The sequence below is a fragment of the Camellia sinensis genome, chromosome 12 (genome assembly GCF_055761805.1).
Source record: "Camellia sinensis isolate YWXY chromosome 12, ASM5576180v1, whole genome shotgun sequence".
In the NCBI taxonomy this organism is placed as follows: Eukaryota; Viridiplantae; Streptophyta; class Magnoliopsida; order Ericales; family Theaceae; genus Camellia; species Camellia sinensis.
Window position 1 is genome coordinate 33,077,564 of NC_138972.1, and position 24,976 is coordinate 33,102,539.

At 37.2% G+C, this 24,976-nt stretch overlaps 2 protein-coding genes across 7 annotated transcripts; both read right to left on the reverse strand.

The window, feature by feature from the left end:
• Positions 1-8,464: 8,464 nt before the first annotated feature.
• On the reverse strand, positions 8,465-19,123 carry LOC145803486 (F-box protein CPR1-like). Its single transcript, XM_082896767.1, has 2 exons — positions 18,864-19,123; positions 8,465-9,068 (listed from the first exon to the last, which is right to left on the reverse strand). The coding sequence occupies exons 1-2, from the start codon at positions 19,121-19,123 to the stop codon at positions 8,465-8,467; spliced, it is 864 nt and encodes a 287-aa protein (XP_082752893.1).
• A 2,952-nt stretch (positions 19,124-22,075) lies between these two features.
• Positions 22,076-24,733, reverse strand: LOC114284514 (putative F-box/kelch-repeat protein At3g22730). 6 transcript variants are annotated; one of them, XM_082898318.1, is made up of 3 exons: positions 24,584-24,733; positions 23,380-23,490; positions 22,076-23,195 (listed from the first exon to the last, which is right to left on the reverse strand). In XM_082898318.1, exons 2-3 carry the CDS (start codon positions 23,389-23,391, stop codon positions 22,263-22,265), a joined length of 945 nt encoding a protein of 314 aa, XP_082754444.1. In that variant the 5' UTR covers positions 23,392-23,490; positions 24,584-24,733; the 3' UTR covers positions 22,076-22,262. The 6 variants fall into 6 exon arrangements, with proteins under 6 accessions (XP_082754444.1, XP_082754443.1, XP_082754442.1 ...); XM_082898317.1 differs by having other exon boundaries at positions 23,380-23,493; XM_082898316.1 differs by having other exon boundaries at positions 23,380-23,511; positions 24,584-24,722.
• Between the last annotated feature and the right edge of the window lie 243 nt (positions 24,734-24,976).

Below are 24,976 nucleotides of genomic sequence, written 5' to 3' on the forward strand. Positions count from 1 at the left end.
ATTGATTGAATATTTGTAGCTCCATACCATAAGCACATTTATTTTTTCAAAAATAAATACTTAACATGATTTAGATAATTTTTTAAAAATAATTGGAACCTAATTTTGCGGTTAAGAATGTATGATTAACTTATTTTTTTTAATGAATAATATACTTGACAACTCATATAATATAAACAATTCAAATTATTAAAAATAGACCTAAAAAAAACTCCTAAACCACTTTACAGAGGGATTGATCTGCTTGACGTGCAACCCTCTGCCGCAGAAGGACTGATTGATGTGTCTTGCAAACAAGTGTCCCTAAGACACAACTAAAAAACAAAAGAATTAAAAATACGAGTCATTTTTTGCTAAATTTAATACACTTTTATTGAAATTAATACACTTTTAACATTTTTATATATATTTTAAGATACTTTTTACACACTTTTCAAAATTGAACAATGCCTAGTAGGTACTTGTTAGCTGTAACAATCCCGATCCGTAATTAATTAGTTATCCATAATTAACGATGTTAATTAAGTGATTAAAATAAATTATATGTTTATCGTGTATTTTGTATGTTATTTGGCTTTCTATCTGTTACTCGTAAAACTATCTATCTGGAATTCTGCTTTGATTTGAAAACTGAAAGCCTTATTGGCCTCCGAAACCAAAATTGGTTACATCAATATGTTATTCGGAATTTTTAGAATCATATGACAAATTTTATTAAAAACTGATTCAGTTTACTTAATTAAGTTGTGTTTGGTTGGCCAAATGTTCTAATTATTGTATTAAGCCACTATAATTATATAAACGTGACCCTTAAGCTCATTTGAGCTCATCTGTGCCCATTGTTGAGAGCAAAAATCTAAGATTGTATTCTAGAGAGAGAGTGAGTTCACTTTTAGAGTGAGAAAGTGTAGGAATTGAAGAGAAATTGAAGGCTTTGGCTTGAATTCTTTAAGATTGTGCTAATATCTAACTAATTGAAGACTTTAAGGTAAGAATTTAATTTCTAAATTGTGAATCTAAGGCTCGGTTTGGAAGAGCTTTGAAAATATAATTATACCTCTTGATTTGCACGTGGTATTTGGTTACAGTTTTCAAAAATTAATTACACATTCACTTTTGAAAACTCTTTCCACGGCGGGAAAATTTGGACTAACTGGTCATCCTCCCGGATGTTCGGCCGGTTGATCGGAACAGTGCAATTTATTTATTTATTTATTATTTTTAACAATTGGCACCTATTATTTTTTATATTTTAAATAAACAAAATTTGGAATTTTTAAATTTTTTTATGAGTTTTGAATAGAATTTTAAGTTGTGTGTTTGGTTATGAGTTGTAAGTTTCTGTATCAAATATCATATGTCACATCAAAAATTCCCCACTCAATTCTAAATTATTTTCAAAATTCATTCACCAAATAAATTTTCCACACTCAAATCATAATTCCAAAACTTATAAACTCAAAATACAACTCTTATTCTCAAATCATATTTAGAAAATTCTACCAAATGCTATCTTATACTTGCATGTCAATAATAACGATATCACCGTTACATTCAAAAATTTTCATAGATATTATGGTTTATAGTAGTCTTGTCATTTTCAATTAAAACAATCATTATTATCCTCATAATTTTTAAAATGTCATTAACATTTCACTCTAATAATATTTTTGTAATTTTTTTTTATTTAAAATATTTTCTTTATGTTTGCAAAAAAAAAAAAATTAAAAAAAATTCCAAAATCTAGGGAGGGCACGTGACCCCTCTGAGCCTTCACTCCCTCCGCCACTTGCAACACTTATATTTATTCCAATAATACTAAACAATTTCTCTATGTTTATAGTTTTTACCATTTTGGGTGCGGGTAGTGTGCATCTTAAAAATGAAAATAGAAGAATAAAAATATAATATAGTGCTTTTTTTGTTTCTCAAAATATTAATTTAAAGATTCATTTGGCATTTGATTTTTGGCTAAAAAAGGACAAAAAGATAAAATTGGCTACATAAGCCAATAAGATAAAATATCACATTCAAACCATAATCATTACACTTTTTCTCTCACAAAAGTCAGAAAAATAAAAAAAAGCCAAACCAAACAAGGCTAAAAAAGTCCTAACACAAAAAAGCTAACTAAAAAAGCCAATGCCAAACGAAGACTAAGGCCTCGTTTGCGAACAGGCTAATTTAGTAACTTTTTGGCTATTTGGCTAAAAAGGTAGGTAAAAAAAACTTGTATGTTGGGATGACTTTTTGGCTAATTACTAAAAGATGTGCAAAAAGTAGAGAGAAAAGAGAATCTTTGACTTTTTGGTATGGATTGTTGGCTTTTTGATTAATTTAGTAACTTTTTGGCTAATTGGCTAAAATAGCCTCTTGCCAAACGAGGCCTAAATGTATTTTTCTTAACGCAATAAGTTGAGAGCACAATGTGTCTAATGTGAGACCATAAATTATCTTCTTTTATTTTTGTGTTTTTTTACTCGAGGCCTTCATGCCAATACTATTCTCTCTTCTTCATTTTCTTTGAATACTAAAGTGGGAAGTTATTGATAAATCACAACGAAGAAGACAAATGGAAGGCTTTGTTTTTACATTGTGTTTGAATTAGAGGTGTTCACGGATTGGTTTCGTGCGGTTCGGATAACGGGTTGGGCGGGTTGGACCCGCCCGATGGGATGTGGGTTGGAAAAAAATGGAATCGCGTCCGCCCGCAGTGCGAGTTGCGGATTGAATGGGTGGGTCATGCGGTTGTGGGGACGGATGTAGACAGTTTGTGAATTAGATTTTTTTTTTAAAAAAATAAAATTATTTTTGTGTTTCAATTGCAGTTGGAGTTTCTATATGGGACAAAAATTAGACTGAAATATTTATAACTTTTTGCTTTGAATTTAGTATGAAATTCACACAACAAAATGAAAAAGATTGTAGTGTATATCTATAAACTTGTCCCTCGTAAGTCATATTTTCTGGATCTATATCATCTTGCCCACAACACAATACAATCAAAAGCATTTTCTTTTATTAAATAAAAGAAGCAAAAAGTTACAAAGCCATCACTATCAAACAAACAATAAAGCAAGTCTTGAGGCATGATTGCTATCTTACTGAACTCCATTGTTTTCTCATCAATCTTCCACCAATTAAACGCCGGGCCACGAGGGCCATTGCACAATCCAGCTAATACAAGTTGATCTTGACAAGAAACCAAGAATGAAAACAAAACCCCAGGAGGCCTAAGTGTCTGGACCTCACTCCAAAAGTGTTTGTTCAAATCAAAACACGAAACAGAGCATGAGCAAATCCCAAATACATAGTAGATCTTCCAGATCTGGCATCTCCAGATCTAGTTTGCGATTGGGCGACGGCGACACTGTGACAGGGAGAAGAGAAGAAGATGGAGAGACGACGGCGATGGAGTAAGGTTGATCTGGGAGAGACGACGGCGACGGTAGAGGAGATGAGAGAAATGGCGACGAGGAGGAGATGAAAGAGATGGCGAGCAAGGGGCGAGAGATGGTGGTGGTGACGGTGACGGGGATGAGGGAAGAGAGAAGTAGGCGAGATAAGAGAGAGAGAGAGAGAGAGAGAGAGAGAGAGAGAGACAGAGAGACAGAGAAACCTAGATGAGAGAAAGAGAGAGAAACAGTAAAGGAGGATCAAAAAAATGAAAGGATCAAAAAATGAATTAACATGTAAAGAGATTTTTTTTTTTAAAACATAATCTGCGGATTATGCCGGCGGGTTTCGGATTTGCACGGATAGGGTCGGGTCTGACCCGAACCCGATTTTATATGAAAAAATAGACCCGCACCCGCACTATTTATGCATGCGGGTAGGGTCAGATTTGTGCGGGTAGGGTCGGTTTGGCGCGGGTTGTACGGATCGGATAAACCGTTGCCCATCCCTAATTTAAATGGATCAAAGACTCACAATGGAGAAAAAAGTGATTACAACACATACATTTAGCTCAACAGTTTTCTCTTTTAACTTAACTTTCTATTTTCAATAAATCAGTGATCCAAATAATTGAAGCATTACTTGTAAAAACAAAGAGATGTGTTATGTTTTAGTGGCTAGGCACCCAGAAGAGAGTTTGGAATTGTTAATTATAGGGAAAATAATATGTCAGTATAATGTTAAAAAAATAGTACCAACTTTAAGCAAAAGTTTATAAAAGTGTCTTAGTGTTGCAAAGATTTTCATTAATTTAAGATTATTTGTCTTACATTCCACTTAAATGATATTTTCTCTTAATTTGAGTACAGGCAGATGTCAGACTGGGTTGTTTTAAAGATTACTACTTAAAAAAAATTGTAACACCTCATGTTTTATTACTCGAATATCATTATCCAATCCCTGATTATAGTTCATTTCCATAATAATAAAAGCGGAAGCAAGAATAAATAGCTCAGCAATAAATGTTCTCTCTCGTATGTAAGATGATAAACTATTCAATTATAATAATTTATAACATGTGCCCTTAGGCTTACATAGAAGAAAATAAAACAAAACAAATAAATAAAAAGGGATCAACCCTTATTACAATAAGATGGCATTCCGCCTACAAGTAATAGACCCAGTGGTCAACAAATAAGGAGACTCTATGGTCTTGAACAATATTCCAAACTTCTCACTTGAAAAATAGTTAACAACGTGGGATGAACACTAATGTCCAATAGAGATCCCAGTGATTCTAAAAAATAGTAAAATATAGCTATATATGATCATGAATGCTTTAGCTCAATAAATATACATAGATAGTGTTGTTTTGCATATCCAAAATATACATACATACGTATACTTTTCTCAAAAGAATCGTTCTTTATCATTTCAAGAAAAATCCATTTTTCAGACCTTCATAACTCATTATTTTCAATTCAAAAGATTTCCAAACCGAAGTCACATCTCGAATATCACACACAATAACCATTTCGGCAACTCTATGACTCATCTTTTATAATCCAAATGATTTCATCACGTTGTTTATTTTCAAAATCAATCCACAATTAATCCTTTATACTCTCGTGCTACTCATTTACATCAAACAACACTAATAAACATAACAATTATATTCTCAATAGAATCAATTCACCTCATAACACAACTTCAACTATATTCTCAATACATATTTTCGTCAACAATAATCTCTACAAATATACACACATTAGCAATAAAATTTTGTAATAAAATAAACAACTTAAGGTCTCGCCAAGCCCCACATTACCATCGTGGTCTCGCCAAGACCCACGTCTGCCTGCTTTACCGGTTGCTAGTCGGAAGGAACGCATTACCTTTACATAGCATAGCCTGCTTTACCGGATGCTAACTGGAAGGAACGCATTACCTTTACATAGCACAACCTGTTTTAGCGGGTGCTAATTGGAAGGAACGCATTACCTCTATATAGCACATCAGCCCGCTTTACCGGTTGCTAGTCGAAAGGATCGCGTTACCTCTAAATAGCACAACCACATTCCATAACACGTGCATCTCAATTTCCTTCCATTCATTCACATATAATTATGTAATTATGCAGTTATTCAACAACACATAAGGTTTCATATCAACCTATTTCACATCAATTCTACAACAAGTAATACCATCCTTCACCGATGGCCAAGGACAAAACCTCTAAGCATTTAATAGTAATAATATAAATTCTTATAAACAAGATAGTGTGATTCTCATAACATTTCCATACCTCAATATTACCATCGTTGTCTAGAGTTAGATTAAAAATTATACCATCTCGTAATGTCCACAATTGATTCCACTACTTTTGATCACCAATACTTACAACATAGACCAATTTCATGATAATCATTTACTTCATTCTCTCTCTACTTTCCATTTCTAGTTCACAATAATTATTACAATCATCTATTAATTACTTTTTAACTATCAAAATTTTCAATTTACCAATGACAATACCTAGCTCAACCATTCATTAACATTAACCCTTTTTCATATTACATAACCATCAAATAAAAATTATGGTTTTTCATTTTAAACTTCATAACTAACTTTTAATAGCATCCATTCATCATATTAACCAAGACATCACAAGATCAACCATTTAAATTTCCTTCTCTTCCCATTTAACATTTCTTATTCACAAAAAAATCAACATGACTCAATATTTATATATAAAAAAAATACCATCTTTTCTTTTCATTCTCATAAACATTAAATTAAAAATTAGGGCTTTATATTTCAACCATCATAAACATGTTCTATTAGCTTAAATTTCCATAATCAACAACAAAATATGAGATTAAACTATTTGATTCAAAACCCTAAATCTCATCTACATGTATTTCAAAAAAAATCACTTGTAAACTCATGTTTTTCATGCCATAAAAAGTACCACATATCCATCTATAGTGATATATTGAAAAGAATCAAAGAGATCCCTGCCTCAAAATATGAAGAAAAACAAATCTGAAATGCAAGCTTGCCGGATCAAGAATCCAAGACTACCGGTGTGAAAAGTGCAGCGGGCTCTCCAACTTCCATTTACAAAGATTGTGCAAAATCTCGCTCTAAGGACTTCCACTCTAAGCTCAAAGCTTGAGCAACAATGGTGGAAATTGGAGAGAAAGAGAGACGGAACCAACTCTCTGGCAAAGGAAAAGAAAATGAAGCAGAAGGAGGAAAGAAAAGGTAAAAAGGAAATGGGGTGGGGGCAGCCCCACGTGGGTTGCCTCTTCCTTTTATTTATTTATTTATTTATTTTTAATTTATACATATATCTATATATATACATCAATTAAAATTATTTTAACAACATTTTAATATTTTGTAACATAAAATAATATAATTTGTCTCATCACAAAATATATTTTCCGTTTGATAAAACACACCATAAATTCACATTTCAAACATTTATAATACAATATAACAAATAATAACAACTCTCGAAGTGGTACTTTCTATTCATGTAGTTAAAAAGGACCAAATAATTAAACATGTATTACATGAGCCCAAATTAAATTGATTCTAAATTATGGCTCTTGAATTAAATTTCCACCCATGAACTAACTAAACATGCCCCAAATATATACAAAACTAAACCAAATAAGTTTTACCTCAAGTCATGATTTTAATATCAATTATCAACACAAAAATTCTACTATACATTAAACTTAACACTGTTCAATTCTTAAATTTTCAGAAAATAAATACTCATGCGTAAACACTTCATAAAATTTTCGTAAGTGTTAGAGCTATACTACTATTTTTAAAATTTTACAAAAGCAAGGTCTTCAATTCGAGAGACACAAATTTCACCTCGAACTTGTGTAACAAATAAAGAACTATTTTTCAATTATCATAAACCCATTTACAAATGATCTTTTCATATAAAACAAATATCACCAATCACGGGGTGCGACAACCATTCAATTAAATTATGTAATGATTTAAAAATAAATAAATCCGAGTTATTACAAAAATTATTAATTTCAGCATCCATAAAAAAGTAGTATTTTTCAAAACAGAGAATAAACTACTGAGAAAACTTACCCATAGTAAAACAGAGTGAGTCCGAAGATAGACAATCAAGACAAGAATAAATAAGTTATTCGGGATTTGGATTCCTAGACCCTAGAGCATCTCCAGCCATACTCTCTAAAATGCCTCCTCAAAGTACACAGAAAACTACCTTCTTTATTTTGCCTAACTAGTTTAACTAGTGTACACTCCAATCATACTCTTCATTTTAGCTAACCAATCAAACTAACTTAACTAATTTTTAAAAGAAAACTATTATAAACATTAAGAGGAACCTCATTGAGTCGAATAAATTGATGACAAACATACCAGGAAACAAAGAAAGAAATCAAAGTGAAGCAAATGTATTAATTTAGGGTTCAAAGAGTTCTGACCTTGAAATCCAATGTTCAGACCTCTTGAATCTTCCTGAATCACAAGAAGTAAACTAAGCTTAGCGAGATCAAACAGAAGGGGAAGGGTTTCGTAGTGCAGGAGGTGGGTTGAGAGAGATCGTTGATGGGGAAGAATGGGAAAGGGAGAAAGAGAGAGAAAAGAGAAAGAGAGTCACCTGAGTTGGCGAGAACACACTTTGCCTAGCAATGGAGGCTGGCTACTTGTGGAGAACCAAAACGAGAATGGGCAAAATGCCTCACCATTGCCTCATGCGTTGGAACCCTAGAAATGCAGCTTCAATAGGCAAAATGCCTAATTCCCCCCATTTGCCTCATGCGTTGGAGATGCTAAGCTCGTGCAGCAACCAACAATAAAGAAGTCATGAACCACATTAGAGAATTGGTAGCCCCTCATCATCATTTTGTCCAAACACTGAAACTAAGATCTCTTTGTAACATATAGCCCAAAGCCCAAGAGCATTGCCACATCCGTAGAACTCAAGATTTCTCATCTCATAGGTTTCATGGTTATACAACACTAGCTCATTCGTCTAACTTTCAAACAAAAGCTCCTCCTTCTAAAACTCAGGCGGAAGAAAAACTTCTGGAAAGGGATTTACTGTTATTAGTTTGGTCCAACACCCTTCATCCTCCATCACCCATATATCAATAATAGATTGCAAAATCACACCAGTTTGACAAAGGAACAGACCAATAGAATCACTATACAATGAAAGAAACCCCCATTGAGGTTCAGGATGATCAGGCTCTTCTCTCTCTCTAAATTCCTCCAGCCGCATGTGAAATGAAAGGATCCTACGTTCACTATAATCCAAACCAGACAACCAATAATATGCTTTATTTATGCATGTGGCACACAAAGAATTATAGATATTACGGTCTTTAGGTATTGTAAGAAGATCGAAATGTCTCCACGATTCTTTACTTAGAGTGTATATTGCAGCAACATGATAAGGATAGTCTATATCATATGTTTCATCACCAATCCTTTTAACAAAGTTGCGAATCCAAATAATCTTGTAATCCCTAGTCAATGGGTCCAACCCAAATCTAACCACACTTGTAAGGGCATGAAAATTCAAGGGAAAGATAGGTTCAAGCACATGGAGGCGGTTGAACTCTCTCATAGCAGGGTTCCACAAAGCCATATGGTCATTGTTGCTGTAATACCCAGGAATGTGCAACAAAAATATGTCGTCAATATAGCGATCCTGGCTTCCCTTTCTTTATTTGTTGTATCCGGACTTAGGTTCCGTGGAGTTGGTTGTTGTGTATATCTTGTTTACATCCTTTACTCTTTGTATTTGAGTCTTGGGTTGTGTTGGGCAGTTTTGAAATAGGTTGGTTGAGCTTAGAAACCAAAAGTAGTTGCCCAGATTTTGGCCTGTCCGCTCGAGCGGGAAAATCCATCTCCCAGTATTTTCCTCTGCAGTATTGGACGCTCGAGCGGGAGTTTGTGTGTGTGACGCTCGAGCGGGGACCTGGTACTGCAAAAGTTCTGGGAGCGTGTATCCAGCGCTCGAGCGGCGGCTTGGACGCTTGAGCGGGAGTCTGTGAGTGACGCTCGAGCGGGGGTTTCCACGCTCGAGCGGGGCGACGAGTATATCACTCCGAGATCCGACTTTTTGGATCACTTTTTCAACTCCATTTCTCTCTCATACTTTTCAAAAACACCATTGGAGAGCTTCTCTCACTAGAACCTCAACTTCTCTCTAGGTATTGATCTAGTAAGAGTGATTTCCTTACCTTGGGCCTTTACAAAAGTTGTGTTGATCGTCGAGGGCTACGTTTTGATCCGAGCATATTGAGTTTTGGAGCACTTTGAGTTTCGTCATCTTCTTTCTTTGAGCTCCGAATTTGAGGTAGGGATTCCTACTCACTCTTATGGGTTTTGACCTAGATTTTGAGCATGTTGTTTAGATGGTTTGGTTTTGGGACTTAGGGTTTCAAAAGTTATGAAAGAGGGTTTTGTTATTTTTATTCTTAAATGTGTAATTTAGGTTTCAAAATGAAGTTATTGTTGTTGGTTGTTGATATTTGAACCATTGGGTTAATATTGAGAAAATGGGAAGAAAGCCCTAATTTGTATATAAATTAATTGGTATAATTAATTTGGGAAAGTTATGGATTTGTGAAATTGAGTTGAATATAATGAAATTGGTTCATTATGAGATGGAATAGTGAAGTTGGATTTGTTAATCGCTCACTTTTGGAAATATGGATAAATTATCTGTTGATGCATTATTTATCTGTTTAGAAATAATTGCTTTGGGCTACCGGTGGAGGGTAGTCTTGATTATTGTAGACAATGCATGATGATTAGGCAAACTAAAACTAATCAATTGGATGTGTCATAGAGTATGACGGTTGACAGAATACATTAACTTTATGTATTGATTGATTATGCATATGACCTATGTGTATATACGTTGTGTGTATGGGAGGAAATAGGGGATGTACTCCACGGTTTAGGGAAAGATGGGGGATGGACCTCTAAACCGGATACTGTATGGGAGAAGATAGGGGATGGACTCCGTTGACACAGCTCATATGCTCGTCAGCTAATGTGTTAATATAGCTCATATGCTTATCTATGGAAGTGTTAATATAGCTCATATATTTATCTGTTGAAGTGTGGATACAGCTCATATGCTTATCTGTTGGAATGTTGGTATAGCTTGTATGCCTATCTATCGAGAAGTTGATATAGCTAGTGTGCTTATTTATTGTGAAATGGGAAATGTTTAGTATGAATTACTATTAAATTGTTGGCTAGGTTCTGAGCCATAGTCATGAATTGAGAATGTGATAAGAAATGGAAAAATGAAAGGAAACATGGACACAGTTGTCATGCAATGAAAATGGTGTATGAATTGGCTTATGTGAGTCAAACATTTATCAATTGCTAATGTCTTAGTTACTGCTCATGTTGTGTTTAGCATATCTCTGGGCGTTGGCTCACCCTTTATGGGACATCATTTTCAGGTACAGGTAGCATGTCATCTCCAAGGACATAGCTTGGATGGTTCTGGGAGTAGAAGGCTCTTTTTGATTATTTTGTTTGTATTACATGTATTTCAAGCCAGGGCTTATTTTGTATATAGTTAGTACTCTTCTCTTTGTAACCAAGTGTTGACTTGGAAAGCTGTAAACCTCTAGGGCATTTGCTTTTGTTGTTAACATGTAATACTGTTGTAAGAACTACTTTGATGAATAGAAAGGTGTTGATTCCTCTTATATCATTGCAAGTCTAAAATGATGGGTTTTATGCATTATTTTGAGGGCGTTACAACTTGGTATCAGAGCGTACCGGGTTCGAATACTTTGGGTACATGGGAAGTGATTAGTATCACAATGGGTTTGTCTCGCTTGGTTAGAGATTTAGATGTAATGTTATGTGCTTATGTGATAACATGCTTATGTGACTATTTGGGTATGAGATTTAATTTCTAGGATGTTGATTGGATCCTTGGGTTTCTGTGAGTGTTGTTGGAAAAGCACTTGATCAATACTGTTTATAACCGGAACTCTAGTAACGCCTCGGGACTATCATTATCCGGGAATGAAATTCGTAAGTGTTTATGTGTTTATGTGCTTACGTGGAGTGAATTACAGTTGTCCATGCATTAGGACGCGAGTGTTTAGTTTCGGCACATTTATAAATGTGCTAACGTCTTCGTTACCTTTATTAGGATGCCAGGACGAGGACGGGGAGGTAGGCGTGGTAGGCCTAGGAGGTAGGAGATGCCTCTACCGGATGAGATTCCGGAACAGCAAGAGGGAGTTGGCCAGGCCAATGTGGCCAAGCCAGTGGGTCAACAGGCCATGAGTGCCTTGGCCCGAGAGATAGCAGGAGCTTTGGGTATTCTCAGAGCTGAGAATCAAGTTGCTGAGGTAGGGACTTCTTTCTTGAAGAGGGAGTTTTTCCGGTCTAACCCGGACGAGTTTGTTGGGGACCCGAAAGAGCCACTTAAGGCTGACGAGTGGTTGGAGCAGATGAGTAAGACGTTCGAGATGCTTGGCATCGAGGACGGAGCATTGAAGGTGACCTTGGCATCCTTCCAGCTTAAGGGAGATGCGGGTCAATGGTGGAAGTACGAGAAGAGCCGTATTGGTGGTACGTGGGGGCCTTTTGTAGATGCCTTCCAGGAGAAGTTCTTGTCTTCAGCTGCTAGAGAGAAGCTGAGGAAACAGTTCTGCTAGCTTAAATAGCAGGGCTTGTCAGTGGCCGAGTTTGAGGCTACATTTACCAGTTTGTCCAGGTTTGCACTTGAGCTTGTGGCGTCTGAGGAATGCCGTTGCTTTGAGTTTGAGCGGAAGTTAAGGCGTGGACTCAAGCTAAGGGTTGAAGGATCTTTCATTCGAGAGTATAGACGTTTAGTGGATGCTGCAGCTCATATGGAGCTTATGATGTAGGAGGAGGATGATGAGAAGCATAGAGGCTCCAAGAGGAGCCAAGATAGTCAGGGTGATGGCAGGAAACAGAGGGGTTTTAACCCTCAGCAGTCTCAGGGTGGTTTGGCTAGATCGACCTTTCCAATGCAGAGTGCAGGCTCCGGGAGAGGTAATTAGGGAGGCTTGACTTGTTTTACATGTGGCCAACTGGGTCACAAGTCTTCGGTTTACCCGCAGAAGGGAGGGGTCAGTGAGCTGCTTCTTCTTCAGCTAGACCTCAGGTCCAGAGTCAAGGCAGGGGCCAGCCTTTGTCTTGCTATCAGTGTGGTCAACCTAGGCACCTAAAGAGGTTCTGCCCACAGTTGAGTTCCACTTTAGGAGCGTCTGGTTCTAGGCAGAAGCAGAGTTATGAGCCAGTTCAGTCTGTGCAGGCCTCGAGGGCCAATCCGGGAGCTTCGTCATCCCAGTCTGTGCAACAGTCTTTTGCTCCTAGAGGTGAGCAGATGGATCAGGGGCCTACAGGGCGCATGTATGCTGTTACCGCGTAGGACCTAGTACCGGCTCCATCAGTGGTGAGAGGTACCTTTCTGTTTTGCAACTCGGTTGCTAGGGTGTTGATTGATACGGGTGCATCTCATTCTTTTGTATCTGCTACATTTGCATCTGTGTTGGAGTTGGAGTTGGCACTATTAGCATCTTCTATATGTGTTGTATCACCTGCTGGGGGTGAATTGATTTTGAAACACGGATGTAGAGGTTGTGATATAGAGGTCACCGATCGTAGGCTTCCGTTTCCTTTTGTAGTTATGCCCATGAAGGGTTTTGATGTTATTTTGGGTATGGATTGGCTATCGTCATACCGGGCAGTTATTGATTACTACCGCCAGAGGGTCACGGTATGTACCTTGAGCGGGGAGTGTTTCCATTTCTTAGGGGATCGGGTTGGTAGTGTGTTGCCACCGGTTTATGATCCGTGAGAGCGGAGTGAGCTTAGTGGTCTACTTGCTAGCTTTATGAGTGGTGAGTGTGATGAGACCCAGATTGTATTGCCGAGGGTGGTTTGTGAGTATTCGGATGTTTTTCCCGAGGATCTCGTTAATTTGCCACCTCACCGAGAGATAGAGTTCTCTATTGATTTAGTGCTCGGCACGGTGCCGATTTCTATGGCACCTTATCGTTTTGCCCCAGCTGAGTTGAGTGAGTTGAAGATTCAGCTCCATGAATTGCTAGATAAGGGATTTGTACGCCCTAGTGTTTCGCCGTGGGGAGCACCGGCCCTCTTTGCTAAAAAGAAAGATGGCGCCTTGAGACTTTGTATCGACTACCGAAAGTTGAATCGGGCTACGGTTAAGAATAAGTACCCTATGCCCCGTATAGATGATCTGTTTGACCAATTGAAGGGTTTCCGTTGTTTCTCTAAGATAGATTTGAGATCGGGTTACCACCAGTTGAGGGTCAGGGAGGAGGATATTCCGAAGACGGCATTCCGTATGCGGTATGGCCATTATGAGTTTCTAGTAATGCCATTTGGGCTTACCAATGCACCGGCAGTCTTTATGGACTTGATGAACCGGATCTTCTAGGAATTCTTGGATTGCTTTGTGGTCGTCTTCGTGGACGACATTCTTATCTATTCGCCATCTGAGGAGGAGCACGAGGAACACTTGAGAGTGGTGCTTAAATTGCTTAGAGCCCATAAGCTGTATGCCAAATTTGGGAAATGTGAGTTCTGGCTAGGAGAAGTCAAGTTCTTAGGCCATGTGGTTTCTGGGGAAGGGGTGTCTATTGATACATCCAAGACTGAGGCAGTGCAAGATTGGGCACAGCCTAAGAGCATTTTTGAGATCCGCAGTTTTCTGGGATTAGCTGGGTATTACCGTCGGTTTGCGAAGGATTTCTCCAGGCTGGCTTCACCGTTGACTAGATTGACGCGGAAAGGGGTCAAGTTTGTATGGAGTGAGACTTGTGAAAAGTCGTTCCAGGAGTTGAAAGTTAGATTGACCACCGCTCCGGTTTTGATTATTCCGGAGAGAGGTTTGGGTTATGCGGTTTACTGTGATGCCTCACGAGAGGGCTTGGGTTGTGTGTTGATGCAAGAGGGGGAAAGTGGTAGCTTATGGCTCACGTCAGTTGAAAATACACAAGAAGAATTACCCTATACATGACCTAGAGTTAGCGGTAATGATCTTTGCCTTGAAGATTTGGAGGCACTACCTTTATGGTGTGAGGTTCGAGGTGTTCTCGGACCATAAGAGTTTGAAGTATCTGTTCACACAGAGAGACTTCAATTTGAGGCAGAGAAGGTGGATGGAGTTCATTGAGGACTATGATTTTGAGTTACACTATCACCCGGGAAAGGCCAATGTTGTGGCCGATGCCCTTAGTAGGAAATCCATTAGTGATGTAGCTTGTATAGCCATCCGGGAATGGGAGATGTTGGGTGCACTCGACGAGTTTGATTTGCTTTTGGGCGAATCTGTTGAGGCTGCGGCCTTGTTTTCTATTATTGCACAGCCTACACTTGTGGCTAGAGTGTTAGAGGCACAGAGAGGTGACCTTGAGGTAGAATCCCTCCAAGAGAAGATCTCCAGTGGGAAGGTAGAGAAGGGTTTGTCTGTGTATCCCGACCAGAGTGTGAGATACCGAGACCGTTGGTTCGTGCCGGAGTCTTGCCGAGAGGAGGTACTCCGAGAGTTTTACCATTCACGTCTTGCGGTGCATCCGGGAGGCACTAAGATGTATCGGGATTTGGGTCGCCAGTTTTGGTGGCGGGGTATGAAGAGAGATGTGGCAGTTTTCGTGTCCAAGTGCCTTACTTCCCAGCAAGTGAAGGTCGAGCATCAGAGGCCAGCGGGTTTGTTGCAACCCTTGCCTATTGCTGAGTGGAAGTGGGAGCATGTCACTATGGACTTCGTTGTGGGTCTTCCGAGGACTCAGCGGGGTAGTGATGCTATTTGGGTGGTTGTAGACCGGTTGACTAAGTTGGCGCACTTTATCCCTATGCGCGTGAGAGATTCGGTAGATCACCTTACCGACTTGTATATTCGGGACATAGTGAGGTTGCACGGGGTCCCAGTGACGATCGTCTCAGATAGAGATCCTCGTTTTACTGCTAGGTTGTGGCAGAGTTTGCAGAGTGCCTTGGGTACTAAGTTGACCTTTAGTACGGCTTATCATCCTCAGACTAACGGGCAGTCCGAGCGTACTATTCAGATCCTGGAGGATATGCTTCGGGGTTGTGTCCTTGACTTTAGTGGGACGTGGGAGAGACACTTACCATTGGTGAAATTTGCCTACAACAACAGTTTTCAGTCGAGTATCGGTATGGCACCGTTTGAGGCCTTGTATGGCCGACCGTGTAGGTCTCCAGTTTGTTGGGCCGAGGTGGGTGATGCCCCTTTGTTGGGCCCGGAGTTGGTTAAATAGACGACGGAGAAAGTGGAGCTTATCCGTAGGAGGCTTGTTACAGCCCAGAGTCGCCAAAAGAGTTATGCCGACCGTAGGAAGAGGCCTTTGGCATTGGAGACGAGTGATCATGTTTTCTTGAAAATATCACCTAGGCGAGGTTTGATGAGGTTCGGGAAGAGTGAGAAGTTATCCCCTTGGTTTATCGGTCCCTTTGAGATCCTTGAGAGGATTGGGGAGGTTGCTTACCACTTGGCTTTGCCACCGCAGTTGTCCGGGGTACAAGACGTGTTTCATGTTAGCATGCTTCGGAAGTATGAGCCGTATTCGTCCCATGTGTTGGATTGGACCGATTTAGAGGTAGATGAGGATGCCTCGTATGAGGAGAGACCGGTTCGAGTCTTGGATAGGCGGGATCAAGTCTTGCGAGGCAAGACCATTCCCTTGGTAAAGGTTTTGTGGAAACATCACGGAGTGGAGGAAGCCACTTAGGAACGTGAGTTGGAGGTCCGCGAGAAATATCCAGACATGTTTGTTGATATGTAATCATGCATTGAAATTTTGTAATATTATCGAACTTTAAGAGCATTATATATGTCTTAAGTTGTGAAACATTGTAGATGTTTTGGTTTATGGAAGTATGCTTTGGAACTTGCCTCAAAATGGAAGTTTGTGTTAACATTGTGTATGTTAAGTATGTTGTGGAAATGCAAGCATGATATTAATGTTGCATGTGTTATGGAATTATGGAAAATGTGATGAAATTTTCAAATTTCAAAGGAATGCATGTTGATAATGCAGGTTGTTTTATATATTGTGATTTGCCTCTTGAAAAGAGATGAAATTGACCGGTAATGGGTCGGGTTGTTTAACATTATGTTGTAATATTGTTGGGAATGGAGAAAACTTGTTTTTGAAAACTCATATTTAATTTCGGGGACGAAATTCTTTAAGGGGGGGAGGTTATAGCGATCCCGGCTTCCCTTTCTTTATTTGTTGTGTCCGGACTTAGGTTCCGTGGAGTTGGTTGTTGTGTATATCTTGTTTACATCCTTTACTCTTTGAGTCTTGGGTTGTGTTGGGCAGGTTTGAAACAGGTTGGTTGAGTTTAGAAACCAAAAGTAGTTGCCCATATTTTGGCCTGTCCGCTCGAGTGGGGGTTTTGGCGCTCGAGTGAGAAAATCCATCTCCCAGTATTTTCCTCTTCAGCGTTGGACACTCGAGCGGGAGTTTGTGTGTGTGACGCTCGAGCGGGGAGTTTGACGCTCGAGCGGGGACCTGGTTCTGCAAAAGTTCTGGAAGCATGTATCCGGCGCTCGAGCGGCGGTTTGGACGCTCGAGCAGGAGTCTGTGAGTGACGCTCGAGCAGGGGTTTCCATGCTCAAGTGGGGCGACGAGTATATCACTCCGAGATCCGACTTTTTGGATCACTTTTTCAACTCCATTTCTTTCTCTTACTTTTCAAAAACACCATTGGAGAGCTTCTCTCACTAGAACCTCAACTTCTCTCTAGGTATTGATCTAGTATGAGTGATTTCCTCACCTTGGGCCTTTACAAAAGTTGTGTTGATCGTCGAGGGCTATGTTTTGATCCTAGCATATTGAGTTTTGGAGCACTTTGAGTTTCGTCATTTTCTTCCTTTGAGCTCCGAATTTGAGGTAGGGATTCCTACTCACTCTTATGGGTTTTGACCTAGATTTTGAGCATGTTGTTTAGATGGTTTGGTTTTGGGACTTAGGGTTTCAAAAGTTATGAAAGAGGGTTTTGTTATTTTGATTCTTAAATGTGTAATTTGGGTTTCAAAATGAAGTTATTGTTGTTGGTTGTTGATATTTGAACCATTGGGTTAATATTGAGAAAATGGGAAGAAAGCCCTAATTTGTATATAAATTAATTGGTATAATTAATTTGGGAAAGTTATGGATTTGTGAAATTGAGTTCAATATAATGAAATTGGTTCATTATGAGATGGAATAGTGAAGTTGGATTTGTTAATCGCTCACTTTTGGAAATATGGATAAATTATCTGTTGATGTATTATTTATCTGTTTAGAAATAATTGCTTTGGGCTACCGGTGGAGGGTAGTCTTGATTGTTGTAGACAATGCATGATGATTAGGCAAACTAAAACTAATCAATTAGATGTGTCATAGAGTATGACGGTTGACAGAATACATTAACTTTATGTATTGATTGATTATGCATATGACCTATGTGTATATACGTTATGTGTATGGGAGGAGATAGGGGATGTACTCCACGGTTTAGGAGAAGATGGGGGATGGACCTCTAAACCGGATACTGTATGGGAGAAGATAGGGGATGGACTCCGTTGACACAGCTCATATGCTTGTCAGCTAATGTGTTGATATAGCTCATATGCTTATCTATGAAAGTGTTGATATAGCTCATATGCTTATCTGTTGAAGTGTGGATACAACTCATATGCTTATCTGTTGGAATGTTGGTATAGCTTGTATGCCTATCTATCGAGGAGTTGATATAGCTAGTGCGCTTATCTATTGTGAAATGGGAAATGTTTAGTATAAATTACTATTAAATTGTTGGCCAGGTTATGAGCCATAGTCATGAATTGAGAATGTGATAAGAAATGGAAAAATGAAAGGAAACATGGACACAGTTGTCATGCAATGAAAATGGTGTATGAATTGGCTTATGTGAGTCAAACATTTATCAATTGCTAATGTCTTAGTTACTGCTCATGTTGTGTTTAGCATATCTCTACTGGACGTTGGCTCACCCTTTATGGGACATCATTTTTAGGTACAGGTAGCATGCCACCTCCAAGGACATAGCTTGGATGGTTCTGGGAGTAAAAGGCTCTTTTTGATTATTTTGTTTGTATTACATGTATTTCAAGCCAAGGGCTTATTTTGTATAGAGTTAGTACTCTTCTCTTTGTAACCAAGTGTTGACTTGGAAAGCTGTAAGCCTCTAAGGCATTTGCTTTTATTGTTAACATGTAATATTGCTGTAAGAACTACTCTGGTAAATAGAAAGGTGTTAATTCCTCTTATATCATTGCAAGTCTAAAATGATGGATTTTATGTATTATTTTGAGGGCGTTACAGTCAATGGGGCCAACAACATTTCCTATATCTTTTGGGCTCTGTAGATGATCAAGATTTTCATACAAAGGTGGTATGTCAGCAAGTGTTTCATCAGGGAAAAGAGCGATAGCATATCTATCAATGTCGGAAATATAATGCTGAACAAGGAGACGACCATTATTATTTTCCTGGTTAAAGTGCTTGCTAATGAAATCAGGGCTTTTAATTAGAGTGTACCAATACCTGTAGACATATTTGAATCGCAACAGGGATTTCACGGACAACCTTGAGAGTATCTCATTCACAACATCTTCAGGTAAATTTTGATCGCTGTTGCTCAACATTTTACTGCCTCTGCGGCAAGAGCCTTATTTTTTCTGATGACACAAAATAAAAAGTACAATTTTGTTATTGATTTTAGTTGAGAAAAAAGGACCAAAAGAAATCTTGTAATGCTCACCACTTGCAACAACCCCAATTGCAAAAAAGATATTTATAATGATTCATTTCCTTAATACACCAAATGAAAAAAGAATGGTCTATTATTAAAATTATATTTCTGTCTATTTTTTAAAGATAAATTTGATATAAAAATATAACTACTAATATCCAACCATCTCAATTTTTTGTATTAATATTTTTATAACATGCCCCAAAATAGGCTCACCATACCTAACTATCCAACTCAAGAATTTGATTTTTCTTTAGTTCTTTTTTCTTCTTTCCAAACCAAACCAAACCAAGCCTTAAGTCCCATCAAATGGGGTCGGCTACATGAATCATTCTTCTCCACGCGGCTCTATCAAAGGCCATTTCATTAGTCAAATTAAGTAGATTCATATCTCTATTTATAACGCTAGTCAACGTTAATCTAGGCTTACCCCGTCCCCTAACACTTCCATCTACCGTTACAACATCGCATCTCTTCACTACTGCCTCTGTTGGTCTCCGTTGAATATGAGCAAACCATCTCAAACGATTCTCTCTCAACTTATCTTCTATCGGTGCCACTCCTACCCATTCCCGAATACACTCATTCCTAATCTTGTCCTGTCTAGTCTTACCACACATCCACCTTAGCATCCTCATCTTAGTCACACTCATCTTATCTGCATGTTGTTTCTTGGTTGCCCAACACTCTGTCTCATACAACATAGCTGGTCTAATAGCCGTTCTATAAAACTTACCTTTTAGTCTAGTGGGTATTCGTTTATCGCACAATACCCCAGACGCACTTCTCCACTTACACCATCCCGCCTTAATCCTATGGGCCACATCTGCATCAATCTCTCCCGCTGTTGTGATAATCGACCCTAAATAATGAAAATGTTCACTCTTAGGAAAAAACCCCAAGAAAAAACAAATTCTTGAATAATTTCTCATGTTTTGGACAAACTATCTAGTAATTGCAACTTTTCATGTCCAAGAACAATGAAGCAAAAGCTAGCCTAGATAGTAGTAACATGTACGCATGTTATATACTATATATTAAAATCTGATCATAATAATGTACACTAAATCATTCCACACGTGAGAGGAGTTCATCAAATTAAAATATGAACAACTGGGCAAATTCTAACTATTGATCTATTTCTGAAATATAAATATTAGCTCTTGTTTACATAGGTTAAGAAAATTTTATATTTTCTTGCAAAATGTATAATATTTTAAAACTTATTGATATGTGTCTTTAAGGTATGTGTTATTAAAATTATTAAATATTTTAAAGATAAGTAACAAATGTTAGGGACAAATGCATTTATAGAGCATTTGTCACCATTTCTTTTCATTTTTCTATGTGATTATGTAAATTGTCATCCCTAATTACAAGAAAGGCAACAACAGTGTACTTTGAACATCGGCTGCACTGGAGATCTTAGAGGTTGGGCTCTGTTGGGCCTAATTGATTCTAGCAGAAAGTTACAAGACTAATAAATGGCCAATGTGTTACTTTCATCAGGTGTCCATGTATATCCATTTAATGATAATTTACTTTTTATTCATCATTTCTTTATTTATTTGGAAAAAAATTATTTAGTTATAAATTCTATAAAAATACTTGTAATCTGATAACTCAATTGAGGGAGTGGGGCAGGCGGATTGACAATCTGGGATTTAGGGCTGTTCAAATATCTGTCTGTCCCAGTTAACTCGCTCTATTCGACTCGGATAAACTACTAACAAAAGGTTCCGACAGTCATTTCTAGAAATAATTTATATACACGTGTAACGTCTAATTTAATATTGATTAATTGAGATAATAGAATTCAATACTTTTTTTTGTTAAATTTTTAACAAATGCCAAATGATAAATAGTAAGAGTATTATTTTAAAGAATAATGATTCATCAAAAATAATTATATATATTTAAGGCATGTTTCTTGAGTAGTTTTCAAATAAAAATTTTGAAATTTTAATATTATTGATAATGTACCTTCATTAGCTCTGCCAAAATATGCATGCAAAAATAATTTAGCTTGAATAAAAAATTTACAATTATTATGATGTGTCATATAATTAATCAGAATCCTTTTAAGAACTGAGCCTATTAAGGTTATAGAGATTTTGTGCCTAATTCTTTTTAAAAACACTATTTATGATTTGAATTTATAATTTTTTATGCATCAATGTGAATAACTCTTACTATCCTACCTTTGAGTAAACCCACCTTAAGATATAATTAAAGACCTGATATATCACTTTAGATATGATTAAAAACAAAAGAAATTAGTAAAAATCTTTTCAATTAATAATCAAAATAATACACCATGAGTTATAATCAAGTCATAATTTATATATATTATAAAAAATTTAGTTATTTTTATTTTTTTCAGAAAAAAATATTTTGATATAAGTGAAATTCATAATTTTTTGATAAATTAGATTAATACAAATGATGATTTGATTTCAAGTTAAAAATACAATTTTTTAAAAAATTATTTGAATTTTTTTTATAAGCCTTTTACATAGTGACATAAATTTTTATCAATCATTAGCAAATCTATTTATACTTTGGCTTTCAATTGTTAGAATTTTTCTACACAAAACATTAAGATTCAAAATTAATTTTTCATTTTAAAAATAAATTATCATGTATCGCACAAAATACCTACTAGTTAATTAATAAAGAGATTGAGATAAAAAGTGTGAAAATGTTCCATCCCCTAATTTTTCCAAACTCACCTAATGATATGGCAAAAAATAAATTGTTATCATTCGAGGGAGTTCGGGGGTAGAAATTAGGAGATGTAGTATTACTCTTCCAAAAAATAATAAAAAGTAAAGACAGGTCAACATATATAATTTTGATTTATTAATTTCAACATCCATAAAAAAAGTACAAATTTTCAGAAGAGAGAAAATAAACCAACGAGACAACCTACAAAAAAAAAAAAAAAAGAAAAAAAAAAAGAAAAAAAAGAAAGGGAAACCGAAGAGGACAATCAGATAACAATAATAATAGTTCATTTTGGATTTGGTTCCCTAAACGCTGGGCTCTGGTTTCCTAAAGAAGTCATGAACCGCATCAGAGAATTGGTAGCACCTCCTCCCATCCTCATCATTTTGTCTGAACAATGAAACTAAGCTCTCTTTGTAGCAAACAGCCCAAACCCCAAGAAAACCGCCATCTCCGTACATTTCAAGATTTCTAATCTCATGAGTTTCATGGTTGAACAACACCAGCTCGTTCGTCCGAGTTTCAAAGAAAAGCTCCTTCTCCTTCCAAAACCCACACGGACGTGAAACTTCTGGAAAGGGTTTTACTGTTACTAGTTTGATCCAACACCCTTCTTCCTCCATCACCCATATATCAATAATACATTCCAAAGTCAAATCAGTTTGAGAAAAGAACAAACCAATAGAACCGTTGTACAATGAAAGAGACCCCCATTTATGTTTAGTACTAGCAGGCACCTCTATCTCTCTAAACTCCTCTAGCCTCATGTCAAATGAAAGGATGCCATATCGATTAGCATCATTAACTACACTACACAGCCAATAATATGCTCCATTTATGCATGTGGCACATAAAGAATTATAGATGGAACGACGTGTAGGCATCGTAAGAAGATCGAAATGTCTCCATGAATCTTTACCTAGAGTGTACACTGCAACAACATAATAAGGATAATATATGTCATCATCCCATTCATCACCTGATTCATCACCAATCACTTCATAAAAGTTGCGAATCCAAATAATCTTGTAATCCCTAGTCAATGGATCCAACCAAAATCCAACTACATTTCTAATGGCATGAAAATTTGGTGGAAAAATTGGTTCGAGTACATGGAGGCGTCTAAACTCTCTCATAGCAGGGTTCCACAGAGCCATACGGTCGCCATCACTATACCAAGTGTATACCAAAAATATGCCGTCAATGGGGCCAACAACATCTCCCATACAATCTGGGATCTGTAGATGATCAAGATTTTCATGTAAAGGCGGTATGCCAGCAAGTGTTTCATCAGGGAAAAGAGCGATAGCATATCTATCAATGTCGGAAATATAATGATGAACAAGGAGACGACCATTATTGTTTTCTTGGTTAAAGTGCTTGCTAATGAAATCAGGATTTTTAATTAGAGTGTACCAGTACCTGCACACACATTTGAATCGCAATAGGGATTTCACGGGCAGCCTTGAGAGTATCTCATTCACAACATCTTCAGGTAAATTTCGATCCCTAGTGCTCAACATTTTACCACCTCTGCTGTCGAGCCTTATTTTTCTGATGACACAAAAATAAAAAGAACAAACCTGCATTTTAGTTGAGTGAAAAAGGACAAAAAGAAATCTTGTAATGCTCACCAGCCGCAACAACCTCAATTCCAAAAAAGATATTGATAATGATTCATTTCCTTAATACACCAAATAATATAAAAAGAAATATAGGTTGACGTATCGTATGTGATTTTGAGACAATAAATCCAAAAAAAAAAAAATCTATAACATCAAACAATCATTTATCACGATGATCACAGTTGCTCTGCGACATTTTACCTCTCTCAAATAATGTTTCATAAATCAAATCCTTTTTTAAGAAAGGTGACAGCAGAACACTACCTAAAACAAAGAATGAGGAATGAATTGACAACTTTGAACTAATAGCAAAGATATAACATTGCACTTCAAAAGTCTTAACGTTTGGCAAAGTGTTGCATTTGGAAAAAGATGAAATATTATTTTTTGAGAATTCAAAAAATTTATTAATATTTCTGGAACTGTGAAAAAAAAAGAAAAACCTCATCCGGTTAGTTTTTAGTTTTTGGAGTTTTTTGTTTCTTTTTTCTTTTTTCCCCCCTAATAAACAAGTTCACCTATAGAAATATATGGAATTTCTGAGGAATAGATGGAGAGATTCTAAGACATGGAAATAAATCAATAAACCAAAAACATATGAATAGATCGGTAAAAACCAGACAATTGACAGATAAGAAGCACAGAAAAATAAAGTAAAAAAGAGAGAACCAGCTTCAAATGTTAACGCAGAGAGAGAGAGAGAGAGAGAGAGAGAGAGAGATTGCTTCGGGCGATGTGGTTGAGAGATGTCTATATACCTAAAATCTCCACAATTTCAACAGGAGAGATTAATAAGAACAGCCACAATCTAACACAAAATAATATTAGTCAGTCCAAACTAAACTAATACAGACAAACAACTGTGGTCATTGCACTCCAAGATCAAAAAATAATATTAAAAAAAATGCCCACAACCTGGATAGCAAAAGGAGAGTAAATAGAAGAGCAAGAGAAACAAATCTGGAGAGTAAATAAGAGAGCAAAGAGAAAGGGAGACTTACCCGTTACCAAATCGGCGATCTGAGAGGATGATCGACGGCGACCGACAAGGCTAGCGACGGCGGTGGCGGCAACCGACAAGTTGAGGAGGAGGAGCCAGAGGGAGACGAGAGAGTTTCTTACAAATACGATGAACGAAACGAGATGTTGTTTGTAACGCCCTCAAAATAACAACAATAAACCCATCAGATAAGACGTGCATTTACATATAAACTAACCACATTCTTTTATTCATTAGAGTTCCATTACTTAAGTATTACATGTTAACATCATAACAAAATGCCCTACGGGCTTACAACTTTCCAAGTTAACACTTGGTTACAACAAAAGAGTACTAACTCGTTTACACATTAAGCCCTAGGCTTGAAGTTACATGTAATACATCAAAAGTTAAG

Excerpts from the sequence above, each read along its gene's own strand:
- LOC145803486 (XM_082896767.1), bottom strand. The coding sequence starts at position 19,123 with ATGTTGAGCAACAGCGATCAAAATTTACCTGAAGATGTTGTGAATGAG. Across the intron at positions 9,069-18,863 it reads CTTGCTGACATACCACCTTT|CAACAATGACCATATGGCTT; the intron begins GTATGAAAATCT and ends TGGGTATTACAG.
- LOC114284514 (XM_082898314.1), bottom strand. The coding sequence starts at position 23,480 with ATGTTGAGCACTAGGGATCGAAATTTACCTGAAGATGTTGTGAATGAG.